The sequence below is a fragment of the Gobius niger genome, assembly GCF_951799975.1.
Source record: "Gobius niger genome assembly, chromosome: 6".
Lineage (NCBI taxonomy): Eukaryota > Metazoa > Chordata > Actinopteri > Gobiiformes > Gobiidae > Gobius > Gobius niger.
The window spans coordinates 17,567,089-17,594,217 of record NC_136857.1 but is presented as its reverse complement, the minus strand read 5'-3'; the positions used below and the strand labels follow the sequence as shown (position 1 = coordinate 17,594,217).

General features: G+C 40.4%; 1 protein-coding gene across 3 annotated transcripts in view; it reads right to left on the bottom strand.

Moving 5' to 3' along the window:
• Positions 1-26,889, bottom strand: part of tmcc1a (transmembrane and coiled-coil domain family 1a) — a 44,188-nt gene extending 17,299 nt beyond the window's left edge. The window contains exons 1-3 of one of the 3 annotated variants that reach the window (XM_079559152.1): positions 26,787-26,889; positions 18,654-18,703; positions 17,167-17,525 (exon numbers count right to left, since the gene is read on the bottom strand). In XM_079559152.1, coding sequence (XP_079415278.1) covers positions 17,167-17,427 — 261 coding nt within the window. In that variant the 5' untranslated portion in view covers positions 17,428-17,525; positions 18,654-18,703; positions 26,787-26,889. Of the gene's footprint in view, positions 1-13,259; positions 13,782-17,166; positions 17,526-17,679; positions 18,011-18,653; positions 18,704-26,786 lie in introns of those variants that run through there. The other 2 variants (XM_079559155.1, XM_079559154.1) reach the window with 2 other exon arrangements.
• Positions 26,890-27,129: the final 240 nt, after the last annotated feature.

Genomic DNA, 27,129 nt, shown 5'->3' with positions numbered 1-27,129 from the left:
ATCCAATGACACAATGGAGATCATTTTTTTTCACTCAAACTTGGCTGTAAATACTGTTTAAGTGCCGTTAGCCTGTTAGCTTCTTCTTTGTGATTGCATTAGTGTGTATTGGTGATTCCGACCCGGTCAATCATCCCTTTAACACTTGTATTACCCCAAGAGGGACTACAAAAAGGATTTATTAAGGTAAATTAAATTTGATTTACTGTATGTACTTTACATGTGGTAAAATTAACAATAACTAATGGAACTGAGATGAAAAGAACTAAGAAGAGCTCTGCAAACAGTACTCATGCCACGCTGTAGACACGCTATTCCAGACCTATCCAGCTGGTGAAGTAAAAGGAAGGACAGCCATACAAGGGCCTTATCTAATTATCATGCGAGATCAAACATCATGCAGTAATAAATCATTATCAGATGAAAGCACACAAACAGGTCAAATCAAATGCCCCATTGCATGAGTGACACCTTTCCTTATTAGGACAAGCTGCAGTAGAAAAAACAGATTACAAGGTCATGAGAGGACTACAAATCTGCTATTGCATGTAAGAGCACACATGACTTCCCTGTTGGTGACGAAAACTAAACTGCTTTGCTCATAAGCCTTTTGCAATTTCACACAGGAATACTGGCACCCACCTATAATTAGTCCAAGCAATTCATGTTTCTATTCTAAACGACAAAGTAAGTCAACAGCTTCAAAGTAATGTATAGGAATATAGAAAAATCTGTGTAATATCAACAGTAAGTGTAAGATAATTCTCTGTTTACTTTATTTGTCTACTTTGATTATTACATATACTTTCTAAATCTCAAAAGGGTCAAGGGGTTGAGTTTTCAATGTCACAATTCTGTCAAAACGCTTGCAATGTTGCCATATACAGCGCACTGAAAGCCTCTACATGTTGCCAAAACTATTTTATACAAAAGAATTGAGGGAAGTCTGGAGGTCAAAGGGCTACTGTTGAAGGGGAGAGGCAGGAGGAGAATGGAGAGTGAATGTAGGCTTTAATGAGCACAGAGGGGGTTAGGGGCCACTGACAGAGAGAGGCAGGATTTAGGGAAAAGGCCGATTACATAAGAAAACCACACTGCTCAAAGGTTAGAGCCCGGGTCTGCGCTTACTGTATCAAAGAGAGCAAAAAATGTCTGTACTTTTACATAAGTAGGAGAAATCAGGGTTTGCAAATTTTCTTCAAATTTTCTTCAAGTAGTTTTTTTAAGATAAATGTATAAAGAGGATAAATATAGTAGGTGATGTAAAAAGAATAGGATCTAATAACAGTGTGGTAGAAATAGCAGCATGTACTATTCAAAACAACATCAAATATGGCTTAAGGGACTTTCCTGATATTGTCACGTGGTTTATTGTTATTAAAGGATTGCAGGTTTGGCTGGTTCTAAGTAAATGCATGACAGAGATTCCTCCCGTCACTGACTCAGTCAGGGCCCCAAGGTCCTGTCCTCCTCCGTGTGGCTTCCAGCAGCTTCTGTCACTCCAGTCTCAGTCGTGACTCAGGACGTCCTGTGCACATTTGGAGGGTTAGCTTACACATACCACAGACAACAGAGCGGCTACAACAAAGACAAACACTATAGGGGGTAAAGCTCCAGGGCGCCCCAAGACACTGATGAACCCAGGCAGGAGAAAGGAGGAATACAGTTTCAATCAGTGAAGTGTAGTCCTATATTATATAAAAGATGGATTACTGCTATACTTGGCAACAGAAGAAGTAGTATTGTCTACATGTATCCATAGATGCTATAGAAGTAGTAGTACTAGTAGTAGTAGTAGTAGTAGTAGTGGTAGTAGTGGTAGTAGATGCATCAATAATAATAGCTTGAGTTATGGTAACGTTAAAATCAATCAGTCCTGTTGACAATTTCTACACAAACATGCTACAGTGAACACAAACATACTCAAGGGAAACTGTATTTTTGAGCTCTCTCACTATTAAAACTGACAGGTCTCCCACTTACTGATCATAAGTTTTTTTTACCCCCATCTCTACATTCCATACATTTGTTGTAGACACACAGTTGTTGTCTATATACTATAGCCTCGCCTTGCTGTACAAGGACCATAACATGTTATAAATACGGGCGGTACGGTAGCGCAGAGGTTAGCACTCAGGCTTCACAGCTAGAAAGTCCTAGGTTCGATTACGCTTCAGTGTGTTTGCATGTTTCTCTGCGTAGGTTTCCTCCGGGTGCTCCGGTTTCCCCTACCACTAAAAACATGTAGAAATAGGTTAATCCTTCAGCCAGGTGATTCGGGAGATGGGTCCTCGAGCGCCGGCCTATGTTGGCAGTCAGTGTTGATTTTGTCGACCAAAATATTTAGGCATAATTTTAGTCAAAGTAATATTTTTGCTGACTAAAACTGGACTAAAACTAAATTAAAAGTTGTTCATGAGAGTAAAACTATGACTAAAATTATGACTAAAATAAAACGAAATAAAACTGATAAGAAGAGACTAAAATCATCCAAACTTCCACTGACAGCCTGAAAGAGCCTCAAATCATCTTTGCACAAGTCTGTGAGAAAATGGTGGACCCGAACTACTATACCATCATTTCAATATTGCACTAATGGCGGACAACTGTACTCTCCTTAGCGTCCTGACACAATGCTCATTGTCTCACTCCCTTTTACACTAAATAAAACTAAAAAACTAAGAATAAAACTAAGAATAATAAGATGCAAATATTATTTTAAGTACTTACTTAAAGGGTTATGCTTACTGTGTGCAATTATGTGACAAATACAGATAAGGTTTGGTTTTGTGATGCAACATTCTTGTTTTTGAGCAAACAATGGTCTTACTGAGGCATTGTGACGTGGTGAGAGATGGAGAATTGTAAGGTTGGTCTTCACCAGCAGACACTAGCCGCAGGATAACACTCATTGTCATTCAGGAGGACAGAGTGTGGTGTGAAACTTGGGTAAGAATAAAGCCTAGAATAACCCAGGCAAGAGACATCTCGTCTTATCAATCGTTATCTTATCAAAAGCAAAGGTACTATTTAGTTTTATAATCTCATCTGTATCACAGTGCTACACATCATACACCAACAGTATTTGATTTACTTTTCTCATTTGCATTATCTTTCCATTCAGCTGCTTTTCCCTTCTATAGTTTCTACATCAAATCAGCCTCAATAGGATTGTTACGTGACACAGTTTTTATTGGCTACCATCTAATACGACACTTGGGACTGGCAGAAAATCACTGTATTTAGGTATTGCTTGGACAGGGGACAAAACAAATCTTTTGGAGTTGTTCATTAGAACACACAATGGCTTAACTTAATTTAACACTCCAAATGGCCCAATGTGTGATCGTAAAACGTGCTGGTCGGGACAGTGCGCACTGGTTGGAGGCGTGAGCGGTTACATAAAAGAAGAGGAGCTATGGCTTTGTCTGCACTGAAAGAGAGGAAACAGCCGTGAAGTGAGATCTTTTACAAATAATACTTAACCCGCAAAAATGCCATAACTATCCACAATAGATGCATCAATGTTGTCTCCAATCAATTAGATGACTAGAATAACTTAGAGAACCAGCTGTGAACTTCATAAACTGTGTACGTGGGACTCATTTGTGAGGTCGAAGGAGAGTGAAACAGAGGCCAACTCCGGCATTGGGATCCAAAAGAGCCAACCAGGAAGGAAAACAAACAAACAACATGGCAAAAACAAGCTAGCACTGTCCGTTCAGTTCCTGCCTGGATGTAAGGGCAGATAATGATGAAGTGTGTCAATCAGAAGTACACCGTATTCTCTCAAAACAGGGAAACAAGACACAGATTGTGCTCATTTTGAACTCTATGTTTGTTGTGTGGTCAAAAGCTAAACTACTTTAAAAAGTCTCTGAAATGCAGTCCTTCCATTTAATATTGCGGCGTGTGTGGACTGGACAGTCAATCTTGTGATTATATAACGTGAAAACAGAAAAGACATTGGCTCAGAGATGGTTCAGCGGAAAAGATGCATAATAACAAACTGGCATGGGGTGGTTTTCTGAAGCAGAGACACGGCCAAGTTTGTGTAGCCAAAAACAAAACAGCACTTGGCTAATTTAGCAAATTCATAACCATACACAGTTTAGTCTGAAAACCTCATAGCACTAAATTTATCGACATATATTAAACCTCTCAAACCCCGTCTTTACCGAGCACATTTCCTCCAGTTCAGCTTTACTCAAATCTAAAGCTTCTTGGCAATAGGCCAGTGTAACGCCTCATTTAAAAGCTATAAAATTGATCTTAACGGATCTTTTTCCTCACGTTCCTGCCATGTTGCTGTAACCTTTCTGTCATTGTCTTCGCGTTTTCATCGCTTTTCCTTCACATTTTTTTTAGCTTTTTTGTTGCATTTTTTGTCATGTTTTCATCACGTCTTTGTCGCTTTTTTTCACTGCGTTTTCATCCTCATTTACATCTCGTTTTTGCCGCTATTTTGGTGCTTTTTTCAAGAAGCTTTAAGATTTGGGTAAAGCTGAACTGGAGAAACTGTGATTGGTTCAGGCCGGGGGTTAAGAGGTTAAAGTATATTGAAATGTATTATTATAGTACTGTCCATTATGTTGCTAGTGCTTCAAAATGTACTTATATTTTGAGTATACAATGCCTGTTCTGCAGCATGACCACCACTAGGGGGGGATGGAGGACAACACCTGTTTCTACAAATTTGTACATTGAGCAGAAAAGGTAGAATTTAATATTTTAAAAATGACTGCAGAAGAGAGGGGAGATGACATATACAGTTTATGCAGGTAAAAATACAAATGACTTAATGCTTACTGTAAGCTTCATCTGTAGGGATTTTTAGTTACATTTTAGGCCCAAATTGCAAGGCGTATGTTGTAATCTCCTCAATAGATTCCAGTATCCTCCTATAAGTGATGAGGAAATGGGCCAATCCATCCAACTTTCTAATAGATGGCTTAACTTGATAGGAATCTCTAATTACTTGTGCAGAGATAATGTAATGATATTTCCCCAGTGGTTAAAATCAGATTTGAATGCATTATGTCTTGTGTATAAGTGGGTCAGTGGAGCAGAGACGGCCGTGCGCTACAGTCTATGGGCCTCATAAATAATTCATCAGAATGATATACACAGAGCAGGGAGTGGCAGGAGACAGACCCTGTGCCCTATCTACCATTACCTCACTGCAATTTCCCTTTGAAAACAGTGCACGAGGCATAGGCTCTGTTATTTTAGGAAGAGCACACAGTGGCGAGTTTCAACAGGGCAGGTGATAGCAGTCATATCCAGGTTTTACGACACAATTTTGGCTTAGTCAGTGCGAAAGCTGTGACCCAAAAACAAAACGGATACAGTTGAAGCAGTGTTTCCGAAATGGGATTTTTCTACAGGAGTACAAGTGCAAGCTCGGGAATAAACATTTGGAGTGTGTCATCAACAAAAAGAAACCCTATAATAAATAAGGATTAACCGTCTGAACCCTGCCTTAACCGAGTGCATTTTACCCAAATGTAGAAGCTTCTCGACTAGAGTTTACAGGCTCGTTTCAAAGCAGAGACCTACAAAACTCATCTAAACTTCTTCCTTGTTATGATTGTTGTTTTTAGTTATGTTTTCATCATGTTTTGTTGAAATGTTTTGGTCACATTCTTGTGGCTTGATCACAGTTACATTACACGACAAAAAAAGGCCAAAACACGACAAAAAAGCGATGGCAACGTGACAAAAATGTGGCAAAAAAGCAATGAAAATGTGACGAAAATTTGTCAAAAAATGAATGACAATGTGACAAAAATATGGCAAAAAGTGATCAAAAAACAAATGAGAATGTCACAAAAATGTGACAAAAAAATCGCAACGAAAACCAGATTAAAAAAGCAACAAAAACGACTAACACATGATAACAAAAACAAGGAAGAAGCTAAGAAGAGTTTTGTAGGTCTTAGCTTTCAAATGAGGCATTACATTGGCCTGTAAGCTCACCAGTTGAGAAGCTTTTAGATTTGGATAAAGCTGGAGAAACTGTGCTCGGTTAAACCTGGTCTAGATTGGGACCAAAATCAGCGCAAAGCCCGTCGTCAACGAGGATTGAACCAGGACCAGTGAGGGACGAAACGCAGTCAAACTAAGTGTCAGTCTTGAACTATAAAACGCTCCAAAATTAGACAGAACAGTCGCACCGCCCGATGAACCTGCCCGCAGTTTGGGGACCTGCTGAGTTGGAGGACAGGGACGCGCTGTATCTGGGTCAAGGTCAGACTGAACGTCCTCTGTGACCAGTGAATGGAGCAATCCGCCGGCAGCTGAGAAAACAGGCAGAACATGCAAGTGCACCGTAATGTTCCCCTTTCACAAACACACGCACTCTTCGGCCCAGAAAGGAAGACGGACCAGCTGCGGCCCCAAAAATAAATACGCAATAGACGAGGCATAATGACTCACTGCTGACATGTACGATCTTTAACGCACATGACCTCGCGCCCGGCAGTAAACACGGAAAACACTTTATCAAGGCGCGATGCGTGGAGGCTGAGGTCGTGCCTCTCAGCGATGATACGGGTTCCATTCTCAGACCTTTCTGGGGCAAGCATGTTCCTCTCACAGGTGCTCCGGTCGTCCCATCAACCCAAAACATGCACAATAGGCTACATTTTGCCAGGTGACTCTGACCATGAGCCTATCTCAAGATGAATCCCCGGTCTCTACACTGTGGTCACTACACTGGGTCCGACAGGTTGCCCCAGCTGAACTGAAGGACCTTAACTTAATCATATATTCGGCTCCAAAACAAAGAAAACTTTAGTTCGGTTCATTCTGTAATCTCTCCGGATTTTTGTGGAGAGTATCTAGGCCTGTCACAATAACAAATTTGAAGTTATATATATTGAGGCAAGAAAGTATCGCGATAAACGACATTATTGAATGAAATGTACAAAACATGGCAGAAAATTCCATTTGGTCGTTCCAATCAAAAAAGTAAATGAAACATTGTTATATTTTTCATGGAGTTACCGTAGCGATGACCAGAACTCTCCATTTACTCTAATGGGAAAATGGTTGAATTGCACAATTTTACCAGATGACAAGGGCAAATGGAAACATTTTTTGTCTCATTGGTAATACCATAAGATTTCAAAAAATATACTCTTTTTTCCAAGAAATTCCCACAACAGTGGAAATCTAAACATAGTGAACCGGACTACTTTGAGTTACACATTGATGGGTGCTTTATCTATCCATTATCCATTCGGGGTTAACTCACATATTTATCTTCCACAGTCTTTTTCTTCTGAACCTTCCTGTGGTCTTTTTAAGTGGCTAGATTTATTAAGAATAAAGACAAAGATCTTTTTCATTAAGTTGGGTTTTCAAATCGTGGTACAAGGCGCACTATTGGTTTACAGAAAAATCCAGACAGTCTAAGTGGGAAATATTCCCCAAGGCGGTACAGGGCCTGCACTTCATGTAGCTGAACAAGCATGCTTAAGGTTTTCAAAATGACTTGTGGTTATTAGTCAATCACTGTTTCACAGTGTGAGGGACAAATCCAGTGATCACTGTAACAGTACCCTTGAGCAATACACCTTTTCAGCCCTGTATTATTAGCAGTGTGACAGACAGAAGACAGCATACCTCTCGTCCAAGATAATAGAAAGCAATGAAAGAAATGATGAGGAACTTTTTTTTTTTTTTTTTAACTCCATTGGTTCTGCTTCCTCCTTTTTCTTATTTGTCCACATGATACAGCTCCTGAGTCAATACACTCAGAGAAATGCCCATTCAGCCAACAATAGACATGTCATCACAGTCTTACACAATATTTAAGTGAGCTGATTGCACAAGCAACTAGTGCCAAAAAACATCAGGGCGTTGGCCTAGATAGATAATCTCATATGAATATTCAGTGGATTAATTAAGGCTTCACTACAAAGAGATAAACAGAGGAGGTCATAGAAAGACATGCAACTTGAATATCTTAGCCTGCAGGCAATATCTCAAGGCCGAGAAAACTCTTTGAAGCAGGAGCCCCACTGTGTTGTGTTCACTATTCTAATAGGACACAACAATTTTCACAGTCATTTGCAGTTTTACGAGATAAATATCTAATGTGTTCCAGCAGCAAAAAGAAATAATGGGCTTTCAGCTAAGACCCTATTGAGTTGAAACTTCTGTTGGTGTGCAGTGACATTTTCAAGTATATTTTAGACTATTATTGACATGTAGGGAAAAAATGTGATGAATAAAGCCTCTTATAATGTAATGTGAAACAGTAATAGCTCAACACGTAAATGCATTGCCACAAAAATAACTGCCCAATATCCTAATGGGATATAGGGAATTTATAGTGTTGTGCTACTATATATTCTGTGGGCCAAAAAACAAAAAGAAACAACACAAAAAACAAAAGAACATGTGTCCAGTGCGAGGCTTATATCCGAATGTCGCCATCACAATCATTTTAAGGCGGCAAACGCGGTTAAGTGTCTAAATTTAGCAGGTGATTATTCCGACCAGACAGACTGATGAGGTGAGACCAGGAGCATTTAACCACCGCTTTGAACATCACTCTGTTACCATGACGATGAGCTGCTGATGCGTCTGAGCCGCCACATGAGGAACTGGGAGACAGATTGTACCAAGGGTGGGGCCTTTCTGTGAAGTGTTTGCATGCACTCTGGGTGCTCCCATTTTGACTAATCACTAAATCACTAAAATGTGCAATAGGATCCACCCATGGTATGCGGGGTAAGAGCTACCTGTATTCCTCATTTAATGCCAAGTTCCTCGGAGAAACAGTCTTTCATGGAGTTCATGAACATTATAATTCAGTTGTATGTTTTTTATATAATTAATAATCCAGCAAAGGTTCCAAAATATGAGAATTTAACCCACTGGCCCTTTAGTCAGAGGCAAAATCTGGGTCCGAACTGGCCTTACATGTTTTCCATGAACATCATCGCTTTAAATGAGCTTCTCCACTGGGACCAATGAAGCGCGAGACAATGAGACACTGGAGATAATTGTTAGTCTAAGTGACACCAATTACAACCAGTACAGTACAGTTGGGCTCATTTTAGCAATGACTTCCTTAGTGTAAGATGTCAAAACACTCTCAGTAATGGCGCTCAACAGTGCCCTCCCACATTGAATCCTGCCCTAGTTTCACAAGTGCATTTTTCATCAATTTTTCACAGGATTTGGGAAACGTGACTTGACATAGATCAAAACAGTAAAAAGGAAAGGAGGGGTACACCAAAAAGACTCACAGTGAAGGCATCGGAAATGAACCACAAACCACAGGAAACGTTCTCAAAATTCTCAAATGAAATAGAAAAATGGCAATAAAAATGTGCGTCTTGCAAATGTATCGTTAAAAACAATAAGAAAGCACCAATTGGTAAACTTTTGTGAGCTTAAACGAGTTAAAAATATAAGCCGATGTGCACTTTACATATCACTAAAAGTATAAGAAACAGAATGAGTTGACACAAACCACAAACCACACCAGTGCAAAAACCATTAGTTGGACAAACTTCCTCCTGTAACCCACTAAGAACAGCTCATACTGAAGTACACAAGTGCAGGGTGAGGAAGGTGTGCACACACAGTTTGCCATGGACGGTGGTTGGCAAACACACACAAAGATGACATCACCCCAGTGTTAGGCTGAGAGCACATGCTTCAGTGAGCCCAGGGCAATGTACAGTATCTCTCTGATCAGTCAGGAGCTGATTAAACACGGATGAGCTAGTAGTGGATGTTTTTAAGATCACTCTGGTGCCATTTGCTGAAACAGTGAATGGAGATTGGAGTCTTCACCTATAGTACATTTCCACAGCACTAGCAGCCTCACAAAGTGGCCCCGAGGTTAATTAAATAACTACATTTAAATTGCCTCAGATTCAGATTAAAGAAAAGTTGGAGAGCCTTTCTTTCAAGTTTTCTAAAGCCAATAAAGAACCACTTTCAGGCTAAAATTAGAACAGAAACCACAGGAGAGTAAACCACGGTGATTTCTAAGCCAGACCAGCGGCTAATCTGCACAGCAGCTAGCCCCTACTTGTAGAGACTATAGTGCAACCTTTGGATATCAAGCTGAACTGTACTTTTCTCTTAGGGCATTTCCACCAAGCGGGTGCTGGTTCCACCAGCTTCATAACCGGTTCTTTCGTTATCCACTGAAAAAACGCCGGCTCTTGGTTCCAAAAACTAGTGACGATTCGGAACCATTTAAAAGCTAGACCAAGAAACAAGCACCTTTCTCTTCCGGCAAACCAGAAAACGTTAGTTAGTTAGTTAGTTAGTTAGTTAATTAGTTAGTTAGTTAGTTAATTAGTTAGTTAGTTAGTCCTAAAGGGGGAGAAATGGAGAAGCCAAAACAGTCTCTGTGGAGGAAACTAACTGTTGTTTTGCTTTATGCTCTTTAGCTACAGCTAAAACAAGAGGGAGCAGTTAGAGAGAAGAAATCGCAATGTTAACGGCTGCTGTGACAGGAGCATAAACTTATTTTTGTGTATTTTATAACCAGGAGTGGCTGTAGTAAGATGGCATTATCCATGTTTTATGTGACAGTGACTTCCCAAAGCGTTGCTATGGTAATAGGCACAATGCCAGCTCTCATTTTGGTGGAAAACCAAGTCCGTACGGAACCAACCCGGCACCAGCACCAGCTCTGAACCAGCACCTTGGTGGAAAAGCCCTATCAGTGAATTGTGTGAAACTGTTGCGTTGAGGCTCAACAATGATCTGGACGGGGCCTGTTTGACCGGCTTTCCGGTAGCAGAGCAGACAGGGCGATGATCTCAGAGGGAGATGCCATGTCCATCCTCAGCTTCTTCCGTCCCGCCCCAGGAAGACGACTGATTGAAACTCTCTCTTTTCCAACTCTCTGTAGCCTCATATATGATGTTGCTCTATATTTTTAACTATGGTCCTTTTGTACCAGGGCTTGAGAGTAACATCATTTCGATTCACTTCATGTGCTTCACACGTGGTAGTATTGGCCATAAAGCTGCTTTAACTGAACTGAATTCATGTTCGTTCCCAGACAGAGCATCTACTCCACCAGTGATACCTGTACCATTATTTGAGGATAACTGCCCTATTAAAATGGGCACACCAGAGAGACAGTAGCCTGAGGAGCTGAGATGCACATTGAGTGAAAATCTGAGATGGCCGTAACAGGCCTCCAGGGAACAGGTTGTATGAGCTCCTCCCACGTCACACTTATTCTTATTGCTTTTACTGCTCTGCTGGGATCAATGAAGCGCAAGGACACTGCGGCTAATTGTTAGGCTGAGTGACAGCAATTACATCTACAGAAGTAAATTGGGCTTCGTAAAGCAATTACTGGCAAAAGATAATAATAAAACAGGAATAAGGCAGGAATTTCCCAGTAACTTTGTGAAGGAAGGTAAAAGTATTATGATGTACAGAGCAGCGGAGAAGATCTACAGAGCCCCTCTCCCCGCCATTAAGGACATTTATGCCACCCGTCTCACCCGCAAAGCCGTCAGAATCACCAGAGACCCTACGCACCCATCACACAGGCCACATCCACGGGCCAGGTCCAGTCGACTGAAGAACAGTTTCATCCACCAGGCTATCAAGAAGCTGAACTCCCTCCCTTCCCTGCCCGGCTGTGCATCCACGCCTTACTCCCCACCCCCCACTCCACAACAAGGACGAGAGATTGAACTATTTCGATTCATTGTCAAATGAATAAGATGAATAAGATCTTTGAACTTGAACAACAGCATTTCCTTCCAAACACTTTCTTTCATTCAAGCTTAGTACAGGTTCAAAAACCCCCACACAGGCGTGTCTCCACGGTGACAGAGCAGCATCATATTGGCCTAAGATGAAGAATATGGATACTGTACAGACGGAATTACTATGGGTTGATAAAAAATATATTTTTTATTACTGCCAATTGTAAGAAATCAGTGCACAAAATGTGGTGTGATGCTGTGCTTTGAGTTCTGTTTTTTGGTGACACATCATAGAAAAATGCCGTTGAACAATAGAAGATGAAAGATGAACAGGTCTGAGTAAATGGAATCTGACCTAAGGGGAAGAGACAAGTTAGATCATTTTCACCCAAATTATCTTTAACGCTAGTCATATTTTGTTCATTTATCTTAATCTATTACAATAATACAATGATAGCCCAAATTTCTCTGAAACAGAAAAGACCAGATGACACCAAACGCCAGACTACAGCCATCATTTGATCTAATCCAGGTTTGATCCAGTCCCATCCCAGACCATGCATCTGTCAGCCCATGTGTGCACTTGCTGCTTCCAAACGTCGTCTCTGTTCAACTGAGTCCAAGGAGGCGCACAGGGAACGAGCATTCAGTCGATCAATTAATAAGCATCTAACTGTAATGAATCCCAGCGGCCGAGTAGCAGCTGCAGATCAGCGGGACTTTAATGGACCTAATGCTGCGTGTTTACAGCCAACGGCAATCTCTCTGATAACAGTCCAACCTTTCAATAAGGCACTAATCGGAGATACACAAAGAAGACTAGCTTGTTTAAAATGCCCCCTAGTTAAAATGAAGATCACTTCATACAAACAGATGCATTCTCTGCTCTCCAGTTTTCTTTCACAACATTTCACTTCAGAGTGAAGATAAAAATGGATGATTTATATCTAAATACTGACAATAAAGTGATTAAATTCAATTGTGTCTATGTGATGTGATGTACCATAGTTACTAGTTTAACAGGTGGAGATGTGCAAATACCAGCATTGATCACTTATAAACAAACACAATAAAGTCAGAAGGTTACCAATCTCTAGAAATTATCAAATGTACTGCAGCCCATGGACAAAGCTGTGAACCAATAGTACTTACACATAAGTTTAATGGCAAACCACTCACTAAATAACACTGAAAGTTACTGCAATTACACTACAGTTCACAATAACATCAGTGTCACTCTTAAAACTCAAAAAACTATTGAAGACCCATGCCTAAAATCATCAATCATACATACAAAATCTAATAAAATGCAAAGAGCCAGATACATAAACATACATTCTACACCACTTTCAGGGTAAAGTAAATGAAGGTTGTCCCTTAGTAGAAAGTAAACAGAGACAATATTAACTTAAACTCATAAAACACAAGATATGTCTGTAAAAGTTTCTGCTTCCACAGATCAACACACAGTTAAATAAAGTAGAAAGTAAAGCTCAACTCAAAGTGACAACAGTGTGGCAGATAAATGGCACTAATGCTGTTGAACCTTACCTTCGAGTACTGCCTTCTGAGGCTGAAGCGCTGCACCATACTGCCTGTCTGAGAGCTGCCCCTCTGCTCACCCTCTGGTCTCCTTCAGTTCACATATAGCGCCTCACAAACCTCATCTACCCACACGTGCACGCGCACTCAAGGCTCCGCGCACCCGCTCTCCAAACACACTGTCCACGCCGCGTCCATGCGTTGAGCAAACACCAGAGCGGCAGAGATAAAGACTTTCTGAGCTGCGCCTCCCGCTGCTCATCAGATCTACCACACAAAAATGCCTTCAGTTATGTCAGAGCAAAGATTTACAGGAACAACAGTTTGGAGAGAGATAAGATAAGAATGAAGTCATAGTAGAGTGCAAGCCTCCCTGTTTGCCGACACTTTGGTAGCACGCCCATACATCACACACACACTACCGGTTCGACACTCGGCACTCAACTGCTCGGAGACAGGGTTGCCTCTCGCCTGCTTCCTGTCAGCGCACAGTGAGGGGGGGTGGAGGGAGGAAGGCTTGTGGTGGTGGTGAATGGTGGGGGTAGGACCAGCTGACTGTCTGCTACGCTCTCCAGGGATGGGTGGGATGGTAGGGGACAGGCAAATAGAGCGGAAATTCATGTGGAAGACAGCAATGAGAATCACTAGGATATCAATAACAAAAAAACATATATATATACACAAATATTTTTATACGTGGTTTTCTTAAAATGTTGCTTTTTACAAACTAACTAACTAAAAAAGAAGTCATGAAATATCAAAGTGATCATTAAAAAAAGACATGCAAGCAATCATATGATGATTTGCGCTATTATTGTCCATATAAAAACGCAATGTCACTGTCAATGTCACAGTGATTCAACAATCGAATTGAATGCCATAAATTAGTAATAAAGAATGAACAAAAAGTCTACGTCTGTGGCTCTTTGCTTAAGTGATTGTGCTTCAAAAGGTATGAATCTTGTGCATAAGATCTAGTAGTACCTGCCCATGGTCTTAAGTTTGTATATTATAATAAGATGATTAATCAATGAGATTTTACATGATCACAAAATGAAATTGCCTAGCAGCAAAAAAAAAATTCAGATATAATTTAGGCTACTGTACACGTCATCTGTATGTTTCAGATATGAACCTTTTCAGACATACACCTTTCCAAGGTCACTACGCTGTTGCTATGGAAACCTGCAGCGGGGTGTAACTTCCTGTTAAGAGTAACCACAGAGACAGCAGAAACAACCTCATCGGCCTCTGTGAGTGAAGGTCGTTGCTGTCAAATAATACAACAAGTGCTGACAGTTGTCTACTACAACAGAGGAATTACTGTAATAAAGCTGTCTGAGCTTTTCAAAAGAATATGAAGTTAAATTAGAGCTGCTGTGATAATTTGAACTAATATGAACCCAAGATTGTGTCATCCAATCGTTTTTTGTGAGTCACATGACTTCTCACATTTTACTGAATCAGAGAGGCATCCGGAATAACTACAACTACGGGGTACTGCACAAAATGTATCTTTTTGCCCGATATGCTAACAAACAGTTACAGGTATAATGCAATATGAAAAGTCTTCTTGCGACTGAAAGATAAATGGTAAATGTGTAAAACTTTCAGTCTGTATGGAAATGCTGCTAATGTAAAAGGCTATTTGGTTTGATTATGCAATGTTAATTTTAAACTTTTAGAGATAGATAAGTCCATGGATATGTGTTATCTGCCAATATGGCGCTGGCTGTCCTGCTTTACCATGGAAATCGGCTGTGATTAGTCACTTTTAATAAACCAAAGGAGATTGTACAATGTGAAATACCGGAGTTATTATTCACATTTGGACACTATGGTGTGTTTGATGTATTTACTAGTTGTGACGTCGCAGCTTTTTTTCACTTTTCATGTTGTTTTTAGCTAAAATTAGTCTTTCAAAAGTCTTTGCTGGTTCCCCCTAACATGGCAGGTTTCCATGGTAACTTTCAATTAATAACGTTCCATCTCTGCTCTAATGATGACAAGAAGCATCTGTCTTTGCTGATTTACTATGTATTTAGTTTCCAGTGTTAAAGAAAATGAAAACATATATCCGGAGTTGTAAACTGTTAAGATACTGTATGCTGACATAATTAAGATTCAGTCTAGACAATCTGCACTATAGACAGCCTCTCAGTGAGACAAGCTCTATACCACTTCCAGCAGATTTGCTTATCTCACTGCGCCCTCTGGTGGCTACAAAGGAGAAGGCAGGGAATTATGGTCAAATGAAAATATAAAAGGCAGGTTATGTGGCATGTCCTCGGTTCTCACTGGTTTAAAAAGGCACTAAATCACAATGCAATATGTTGGCTTTACCTACTTAGGGCCTGGTTTACGAAGCCAGGTGCTAACTTGTGAGTAGTAAAATGCTATTGGACGATTTGCAATTAGAAGGGGTTTGTATTTTTAGTGCCACATACCTGATGTAAATAACTTTATTGCGTGAGCAGTGGCAGCGCAAAACTGTTGCTGCTCTTGTTGCTGCTCTTGTTGCTGACTGAGCGCCTTTGAGGGAACATTTAAAAAGATATGATGGGTAATGACATGTCCATTGTCCACATTCAATAATGATCACTTTCATTAAAAAAAAAAATATATATTATTATAGCAAATCAATTCTCCTGGCTTTAAAGAAACAGCCCATACTGCCTGTGATTTGTGTCTTTTGCCTTCAAATATTATTGTGTACGTGCACGTGTTGCACAATGAAACAAACCTCCATGCCCTCCGTGCACTCATCCAGCTAAGCATGTGTCAGGTGCCACGACCAGGCCATGGGATGAAAAACTTGGAGGAAACAGTGATCAGCGCTGCTGAATGTTTGTCCAAAGATTATCCGGTTTTGATCATAAGCTCATCAAAAGCTGAGAATATCGAGCCAGCAGGAAAACATGCGAGCATGGGCCGGCTTACACATTGGAGACGCCAAAGGATGAAAGACACAGGTGAACAGTGGCGGCTTGTGTCTCCTCCTGTACTGTATCATCAATACACCGTGGCCGTCGTGCACAGACTGCGCAGATTTCATAAGGATTAAGGACTTGAAAAGGATGTGGGACAGACTCCTGGAATGGTTTGAACTGCAGCAAAAATGTAGGAGAGCCAAGGGGAAAATTTTGCATGTAAGAAAAGTGCATTTTCTTTATAACCCCACACACCATCAAAACAGCACAATTATTATTCTGTCAAAATAAGCCAGAAACAAACAATTATAAACATTTTGAACGCCACATTGATGTGCAAACTGCATTATATTCTGCGCAAAGGTCCTTGCAGTTGTGATAAATACCACAGCACCTGTGCTAAACGATATCACTTGCATTGTCTCCGCCTCAAAGTTTGCGCATTGTAGCAAAATCGCCATGTTTTCCATATTGATTAAGTCCCATGCTCTAAATTTGCACTGTGGCATTTTATTGTTTATTGGACACGCAAATATCAACTACATTTGTAACGTGTAACTCAAGCAGCTAGTCTGAGCTAGGGTTGAAAAATTCCAAGAATTTTCAGTATTGAATATTTTCCATGGAAATTAACGGGAATATATGGGAATAGACAAGGTATTAACACACCTGAATGTTGATTCTACAGACAAATATAAACTGCAGCGTAAGAATTTGATTTAATAGTTGTACACAAGCGCGAATACCAGAGTCGACCTGAGAGAGGTTCTTTTGGGTTCATTACAGCTTAGTTTTAGTCAATGGATCTGGCAAACCAAAGCATGGGGTTCAATCCACTTTCTGATTGGATTGTCAACTTGAGAACCAAAACAAATAATGAACATCACTTCCAGCCCTCATTCCTCAAACATCATATTACCATATATCATATACAGAAGAAAGGTAAACAGCAGTACACACAGACACTCAAAGTGTGCGTTACTTACCCGGTCTGACTCCTCTGTGGACTGATAGCCTGACGACAGCAGCACATCATAGGTGGCAGTGGTGGGTGCGGGACTGCAGGGGGCGCTCTCGGTATTAGCAGAGGAGGACCTGGGCCTGCTCACGTGGTGCTGAGGGTCGTGGGTGTGCCGCCTGATGGGAGCCTGAGGACTTCCTCTTAGCAGTGGATCCTTGTCTCCATTCCCAGAGCTGGAGCAGGCCTTACTGCGGCGACTCTGCAGGCTGGTGCCCCGCCGCATCATGCCCACCACCCCTGCGCCCAGTCCTGCTGCACAGGGAGCTGAGAACTGGGGCAAATCAGGTCCCAGGACATCCTCAGGAGCACACAAGGGGGCGCCACCTGTTGAGACAAAAGTAGGACAGCATAAATAGGAAGATGCGCATTTGTGTGGGCTTTATGTTGGAGATAAATAAAACAGCTGTTCCACAATAAAGCCTGTTCTTCATAAGCCATGTTCATATAAAAATGTGTATCAGTCATTAATGTAAATCACCTGTCGAAACCACAGATGAGGTAGAGGTTGTGACAGAGGACCATGGCACAGAGAAGCGTTTGCTTCGTTTTTGGATCAGCTGTTTGAGCCCCTGTCCCAGGACGCCCATCTTACCAAAGGAGGGTGTCTCTGAGCGGGACAAACCGCTTTTTAGTGACCCTCCTTCAGCCATTCTTTTGAATTTAGTGTCTTGGTTTGAGCGTCCCATCTCAGGCTCCTCCTGCTGCACATAGCCACGTTGAACTTTCATTTGTCAGGGTACGGGTCCCACTGGGGGCAATAAAGCTCCTACTGGTGAACTCCAGACTTTTAAAGTGCTGTTTGATATTGTTCATATTTAGTTAGATTTGATCATTCACTTAATTTAAACTGTTAAATCCTGGTTTAATCATGATTTACTTAGTCCTGGTTTAGCATCAGGTTTAGTTTGTGTTTAATGGTTTATTTATCAAAAATGGTTTTGTACTTGGTGTGAAATGTTTTCATGGACAGAAAAAAGACAACGTGCAAACAGTCTGTTCTCTATTGCATCCAAACAAACAATGGGAGCACAGAGGGCAGAGGACAGAAGCGCTGGGGACAGCAGAGATGGGACAGTGGAGACAATGGTGGAGGGTGAGTCAGGGCAGGCCAGAGGGATGGATGCATCTTTCATTCGGGACAGGAGCGGTCATGCAGTTCTACCACAAAGAGAGGAGATGAATCATAAGCCAAATGTCTACTACTGTCGAAAAAATAAAGGATAGAGGCAAGTCCCAAGATGAATCAGCACTGGATTACACCTGTCTCTATGACTAATTGTAATAGAGCTATGAGGATAATACAACCATGTAAACAATATTGAAGTCAGAAAGTGTGCTCTGAATCATTTTAAGATATGAAAAATATAAGCCATGCAAATTTCCAATCTTTGGTCAAAAGTTATTGTTTAATGTAGACATTAAATAGAAAGAAACACCTAAGTACCCACTTACCATAAGCCCAGGGATGAATCGCCGTTGTTTGATTATCTCATTTGGAAACCCTGTGAGAGAAAAATGAATAAGACAAATTAGAAAAGGCAATCAAACAAGCACACTTCATCCCTATTTCTATTGAACGCATGAACTACAGTTTTTAGCTTTGACCGTGTGGAACTGTTAGCACACCATGTGCTCCTTGAGGACCTCATTTAGATTTCCCAAAGCCCTACTTCCTTATCTGCTGACAGTGACCTGGGACAAAGGCCTCTCCAGACTAAAGAAAAACAAACCATACATTTCAAACAAACCCACACACAGTTTTAGCACAACTAAATAGTTGAAATTGCAATTGCAAAATCTGCAATTTATGTTTTCAAAATAAGGATCCAAATTACTGTGCAAACTGCAAACATATCCAGAGGTATTTAAACATTAAAGAGCATTTTTGTAGAGGAGTATTACTCTTGTCACTTATTAAACATGCAGAGGAATATAAGAAAAAAAAAGATTTAAAAGTGAAAGTACTGATCTGTAATAATAGAGATTTTCAAATATTGTCGACTGTACAGGGTTGATTTTATAATATGATCCAGTCAATGATTGAAAATATCTACTATGATGTAACGTTTCTGGACATCTCCAAGCACGTGCTGTACATATTGACTATTATTGATTGATTGATTGATTATTAAACATTACAGAGGAATTCTATTTAACAAAATGCATCACAGTAAGATTTAAATATCACTAGCTGAATAGGGTTGATTGAGTTGAGGACATTTCGCTTCTATCTCCAGAAGCTTCTTCCTGCTCTGGTAGTGGTTAAACACAAAAGCACTGACGAACTGTCATAATAACCCCTTCTTGATTACAGTTTCACCAATTAGAATTCATTCTTATGGCTGACAGATTATAAATAATAAAAGCGAGGAGAGGCTTCTGAGTCTCCGCCGACAAACGCCACATAATATAGCTCAAGTAAACTCCATTAGATCGGCTAACGCTTTCATTCGCTAAATGTCGATAAAACACTCCAATTGATCAGCTTCCACTACAACAAAGCACATGCATCATACCCACTCCTACCCCTCACTCAATGGTCTGTCGGTGTGAAGAGTGATTGATTAAGATTGAGGGCTAAGTTAATCCTGTCCCGGAGCTCCAACTGAACCTGCTCATTCGTCTTGACCCTGACGCCTGTCCCGCTCTGCCCGTCCTGTCTGTAAATCCCCCCCTTCATCCTGCTCTGGCCCTAAACACTGGATTGGACACAGCCATGACAGCATGCAGTTTTATATCAAACTAAATCCTCTGTTTAAAGCCTTCAGTTCATAGGACAAAGACTTTAAGGCCTGTTGTGTAATAAATCCGTGAGAACTGTTTGTGTGAGGAGGAAGATGACGAAGCGAAACATGGCCACAACATGGCTTTAAGCGGGAGAGAAATAAAATATGATCGCTCTTTATCATTCAAAGCAATAATACTACTGTCAAAATAGTAGCTGATAACCGATCGATATGAGACAATGATTTTTCCAGCCTTCCAACACTTTTTGGTGTATTCTATGACTATGTTAAATGCAGGACGATGAAGCTCTCATTAAAAAATACATATCACTCCTACTTTCTTACATTTGTCAATTCACCAACTTGTACGGTATGCAGGTTGATGGTTTGTGAATGCTTTTGAAAAATCCTGGAGAGAAATGTACAGCAGTAATGAGTGTCCTAAATCACACTCCATTATTGTTATTGAAAAAGATTACAATGGAAAGTGATTATGTGAGGAGGTTAAGCCGCACAGTCAAAGTGAAAGCTACCAGCTCAGCAAAATGACAGACAATAGTTGTTCAAAGCAGCGTCAGAAAAGCTATTGCTCAAAAGCCAACAGAGAAAACTGACTACAGAGACGAACTTTATTCACAAAGGACAAATGAGTATGATTTCGAGGGTAATTTGGGGCAACTTTGCCACTTTAGAGATGGGACCAGTGAGCTGAAATCTGTCTCTGAATACCTTTCAGTGATTCTCAACAGGTTGGTCAGGAGTTGGGCCTTTGCCAAAAATGACAGTTGACAAGTCGCTTTGATCAATTGTTAGCCTGATGATGATCAACGCTTGATTCGACAAATCAGTGAGCACATTGTTTATCTTCACAATGTATAACAAGATCAAACTGCAAATGGAATATTAAAAGTTGAAGTTAAGATATTATTGATTTGGGTCATGGTTTGTTATGTTTGGATTGATATTTTGCGTCATGGCGACGTCTAAACAAGCAGCAACCTTCCTCTCTCTTGGTACAGCTGCGTTTTTTGCCTTTTTCTGCCAACTGCATTTGTAGTTTATGTTCCACTTGTTTTACTGGATATTTTTGTACGTCATTGCTGTGTTTTTTGGGAGTTCAGTGGATTTTTTTTCTAGAGAGTCCATAATGGTCCTGAAGAAAGCACCTTAACAAAAGTAAACTAATAGCAGCTGATGAGCTAAAGACAATTGACTCTGTGCAAATCATAACAACGCCGCCCAAGAAGTGACTTCCTGTTTCGATCCAGCACATCAAAATAAAAGCACCATCTTATTCATTAGTTCAGCGGTTCATTAGTTCAACTTTCTTTCTGCCTAACTATTAACAGACAAAACACTTCAAATGTGTATGTTTAATTATGTTCTTGTAATGTTGCAAGAACTAATCAATGAGACGAGCTGTTAATTGAGACCTACACATTTCTTCTTCTGAAACACTGAAGAGGCACCAAGAGCCCCCCACACCTGCAGCACAGTGGAGGCGTCACAAGAGGTAACAAGGAAGGGACAAAGGAGGAGGTATGCGGGCAAGACTCAGAGCTAAGCCACACCTGCCTTCTATTGTTCTGGCTAACGGACGTTCACTGAAGAATAAAACATTTATTGCTAAGCTCTTCCTAGAAGATGGTGAAAGACTGTTGTGGAGCAGAGGGAGCTGTGCAGCTGGAGGAGCTGACAAATGCAAAAAAAACTGAAACCCAAAACCCAGGAGGCGCTGCACCGTTTCAGAGGAGCAGAGGAGACGGAGAGCAGGTAGACCCACAATGGCAGTGGGGCTCAGTCACAGCAGCTCAGGACTAACATCTGAACACTATTTCGTTGTACGGTCGTACAATGACAAATAAAGAAGCTACTTACTTATGAACCTCCTTATATGTTAGGAGGTATTGTTGTTTAAAGCCGCACCATAATTTGTGCATTATTACTGCATTTTGAAAGTTAACAAAACATGACTGGCTTGAAGTGGCATCAATGTGGCTGCTGCCCTTTGACACTGAGTAGGACATGCTGTTTTCCAATGGTGGACATACTTTTATTTGGCTGTAAATATGTCTGTGGCTGAAACAGGCCCGTGCTGTGTTCTAGAAGAGTCTTCGCTGACTGAAATAAACCGCTCTTTGTTTTGCTCTGAGCTGCACATGGACCCTCGCCGCTCTTTATGCCGGCCTCTCTCACTGACAGACGCGCATCAATACCACGGGAATGAGGCCAGAGCGTTCTGGCAGCAGCCTCAATGCACAAATGAGTGTGCACTTTGTAGCACAAGGGAATCAAGGAGACAACAGGAGGCTACAATGATGCTTACAATAATCACAGATGTGAAAACCATCAAAATGTTCATTGTACACACATACTGTAGAATAGTAAGAGCAAGTACAGAAAAATAGAAATGAATACATACTTTATTCACAAACGAGACCATAGTTATTTCCCCATACAGCAACGGAAAGAGAAGAATAGGATCCCTTTCAACAGCTGTGAAAAAGCACGATATCTTTTAAGGCACCTTTTTACTAGGAACATTGAGTAACTGTTATGAAACTGCAACTCTACACTACTACTTCTACTACCACAGTACAGTTACTACCACCAGATAGGGGATGGTAACTGAATAAAAATAATAGAGGGTCTTTTTCAGCAGCCGTATAGAGATAACACAGGCAGGAAACAGGAACATGTGTTATTGTATTTCTCTGTCTTTGGCAGAGAACAGTGCATTTGTGTCACTCTTGACAATGTACAGGACATGACTTCACTACAAGTGACAACAGACAGCTATGAAGCAGGGAGACGGAATATTGCCTCACATAGACTGCTTAGCTGTGTAAGAAAGAATCATATAAAGTCAACATAATAAAACAATTAAAAACAGTAAAATGACACACTACATGAACACAAATCTGTGCTGTAAAGTTATGAGAACCAGATGCAATAATCATGTGTGTTTAATGTATTTCTAACATAATCAAGAGGGATGACCTAATATTAAGTCCAATGAATCAATACAGCTGGACTTGACTTGATGTAGTTTACCTTTTTGAGATTAATAAATTTGGCTTCTCCAATTGATGCAACATTTATCTTGGCTTGGGACAGGAAGTACAGTACAATGACTTGTGACTCCATGTGGCTAGATTAGTTAACTGCATTTAAAACTATAACTTAGACATGTAACAAATATGAAGTTCGATATATTGAGGCATGAAAGTATCGTGATAAACGATATTATTGACTCTAACAATACTAGAAACTCTCAACTCTCAGGCATAAAAATGATATAAACCTTTCTAAAAGTGCATCATAATATCCTAAAATACCACACAAGCAGCAATAAACATGAAATATAATGTATCTCAATTTGCTTCGTCACAAATCAAACTTTTACAAAGAAAAAACAGGGGGGAAATGCTAATGAATGTACAGATGATAAATATCGAGCCCAAAAATATATTGTTTATCTGTTATTTATTGAACGATAAGTCGATATAGTAATTATCATGATGACAGCCCTACTACTACTACATAGTTTTTCACAAGCAGTGTTTGACAGTCACCTGTGTGCAACACTGAAGCAAGTGTCCTTTTGAATAATTCACCACACACCGGCACCCGATGCTGTCTCACTGCGCGCTACAAGTGCCATGTTTGATCATTGAAGACAAGATAATGAATGACAAAACAGATGTCTTATAGTGCCCTTTCGCAGACGCAACAGGTGAAAATAGTATCGTAAATGTGTGTCAAACCGAGCCACTTGCAGACTCACTTGATAGGTGCTTAACAGATCCTAACCGGGGCCAACAAAGGGTCATATTCCTCTGCTCTGGACCGTCATGACTGACACAGGCTGGAAAGCACCTCCACACGAGCCGAAACATCATACCAGAGATGGTGTGAAAGACGCAGTGTCAAGGGGAATGAGAGAGGGGGGCATGTAGGTGTCAGCAGTAGTGCTTTTGCAGGTTATTAGGCCAAGAGGGGTCAAGTGTAAATTACACGTCATAGTCAGACTCTTTAACAATATTCTACTTTGCAACCTAATGCAAACATACACTACAAGATGTCCAACTACTTTTTCCTTTTCAATCTTGTAGTCAATGCTAAATCTCCAAAACAAGGCTCTTAGAAAACTCATGACAAAACTTTTATGCTATAAAGCATTTTTGTTCCAAGATGTATTAAAGGTACATTATGGAACTTTTAATGCGTGGGAACAAAAATTATATGAGTGCATATTTGTACCGTTTTGCTACCTAGCGGCTGTATGAGTGGTTCGCGTGGTGTCTTTACTTTCCATCACAGTGGCCTCCATGACGCTCCAGGTTCAATTGTTTTTCCAGTTTCTGAAAGGTTTTTCTACTAGGTTTTTCCTACTAAATAGTTGATCCATGAGCGTTATAGAGGCCAGTGTGATCGAAAGTAAAAGCTGCAAGGCAAAACTATAAGTATATAATGTTATGATTCACCTTTTCCACTCCAAAAAGACAGATAAGCACTTCATTTACTACTTGTTGAGCCAATATTGATGTCCTCGCGAGCGCACTGTTGGCAGCCTGCGATAGCCTGTTTGTTTTAAACAGAAAGGGTCGAACTCAGAAGGATACCACCGACGTGTTGCTACTAGTAACAACAGCCTTTATAAAGGAATCCTACCATCGTTCTGTGAGAGAGAGTCATCTGCTTGTAAGACTGAGCTCAGTTTTGTCTACTGATATGTTGGTGCACTTTACAAAAATTAAGCCAGGTTTTGTCGTATTAAAAAGTAACTTTATAATCATAATGAAGGCGGGTGATGTGATTAATTTGCATATAAAAGATCATGCAATATCCTATTTTGTGTGAAGCCAGTGATGACATATGATACAATCCCCAAAGCCCAACAACTCATAAAGTATGAACATATGAAGAAGGATGAAAGAATCAACACTGAGAAAAAACTATTAGTGGACTTGAAATGACTATAATCAGTCATAAAAATGGGGCCATACATATTGAAGAATAATATCACACATGCTGTCACATAATACAGCAAATGATTGTACGAAAAACAGGCATTCACAATATATGAACAAAGATGAATTATGATAGGATAAGCAAAACAAAAAAGCTGTAAACTTTAGAACAAGCTCTCTTAAAGCCATTGCATCTAAAACCCTCTATTCAATTTGCTTCAATGTAAACCATATATCTATTATTATATTTTTGAGTATTAACCAAAAACATACACCAATACTGACTGACTATAAACAGACTATAAAAGCTCTTCTCCCACAATTGTTTGCCGCGTCCTTACTGGGCCAAAGCATTTTTATTCTTAGTTACATAAAGACACTGAATGCTAAGCTGTCCCTTTGAAGGAAAGACATATCGTGAGTACACAGAGGAGCAGGAGGAGGAGCAGCAGCGTCATCACAGTGGTCTGACCGACGCACTGAGACATCAATGACTGCGTTAGCAATGCCCTGCAGCTCTCACCATTTAGAGGAGGATGCTGAGCAGATACAGGACTACGGCTGTTATCGTGTCGCATCTGGCCCAAAGCAGAAGGTAGCTGTAGTGTTTGTTTTGTGGTGTCACTTCAGAGATTATTAATGGTGGTCTTCTACAAATATGAGACGGAGTACATGAGAATACAACCATGCAATAAAATGTGTAAAGTGTTTTTTGGAACTGTGATTAAAAGCAGATACAAATGTGTCATCCATGTTACCACCATAAAGTAGCAAGATTTTTTTTACGTAAAGCAATATTGTCAACATATTTGAATAAACTATGGCAAAGCATCCACATTGACCTGTATCTGGACTTAACCAGGATAGGAAGATGATGTTTAGGCCTGTCACAATAACAAATTTGAAGTTCGATAACATTGAGGCAGGAAAGTATCGCGATAAACGATATTATTGACTCTAACAATACAATAGTCAACTCTCAGGCATGAAAATGACATCATCATATCCTGAAATACCACAGGAGCCGCAACAAACATGAAATATTATGAAACTCGATTTGCTTCAGTTAAAAATCAAAGTTTTACAAATAGGGTGTAATTGCTAACAAATGTACAGACGATAAATATCGAGCCCAAAGATGCATCGTTTATCTGTTTTTTATTGAACGATATGTCGATATAGTATTTATCGTGACAGCCCTAATGATGTTAAACCAGACTGAACACACATTCAGAATTAGACTTCTGCATCAACAATGGTACATGATGTTATCTTCATGCGCTCTGTTTCAGGGAACTGAATATAATTTAACCTGGGTCCTCAAGCTTCTGTATTACCTCGGTATGTTTTATATTAAGTAAAGCAAATAGACTTTAAATGGTCATCAAAAGTTAATAACGCCTTACGTTTGACTAGCAGTTGACTAAGGCTACATAATACAGGCGTATCTACACAAATTATAAAATACACGTTATCTATAGCATACACACAAAGCCGAAACACTATGAGATGTGTTTTTTTGGGGGGGGCAGAAGATAAGCTAATGCAACAGTTCACGAAAAGTTGAAGAAGACATCCCGGTCGTTCCGAAATGAAGGTGTTTGCTGTGTCAATGCCCTTCATCAATTAAAGAGCGCGTGACATCAGCGCCATAAAATGCACATAGTGAAACATCCAAAGCACTGAATAGGAGCTGTACGTTTAGGATGACAGACAGTCCCGTTAGTGTCATTGTAAATAGCCGCTAATACGATCAAACATGTCCGCATTACTTCACCGCTGCCTCTCGCGCCACTGGACCTGACCGAAACACGCATTTCACAAACAGGCACCTGCTGACTGAAACAACAGATGATCACAAGGAATCAGGAGTATTTTGTACTTACGGGGGGGAGAACCCTGGGTGGGAAGAGTTGGAGTTCACACTACAGTGCGCTACACTCATGTCCTCCCGTATGCCCAAGGCACGCCCTCTGCGCACTGATGTCAGGACGCACGACGTAGCAGCGGAGCATACGAAACAAGATGGGTTAATAACACAGGAGCAAACTTTACAATGGTTATTGCAGCAAGAAACACAGATCAGGACGGAATTGTGGCATGTCATCCGTAAATAACATGAGCTAATTGGTATTGTGAAAGAAAAAAAAAAAATTACTATTAGTGAAAGTGTGAGTTATGGGCCTCAATGTTACAAAAGTGGACTGTCTGTTCTGACATCTGATAACG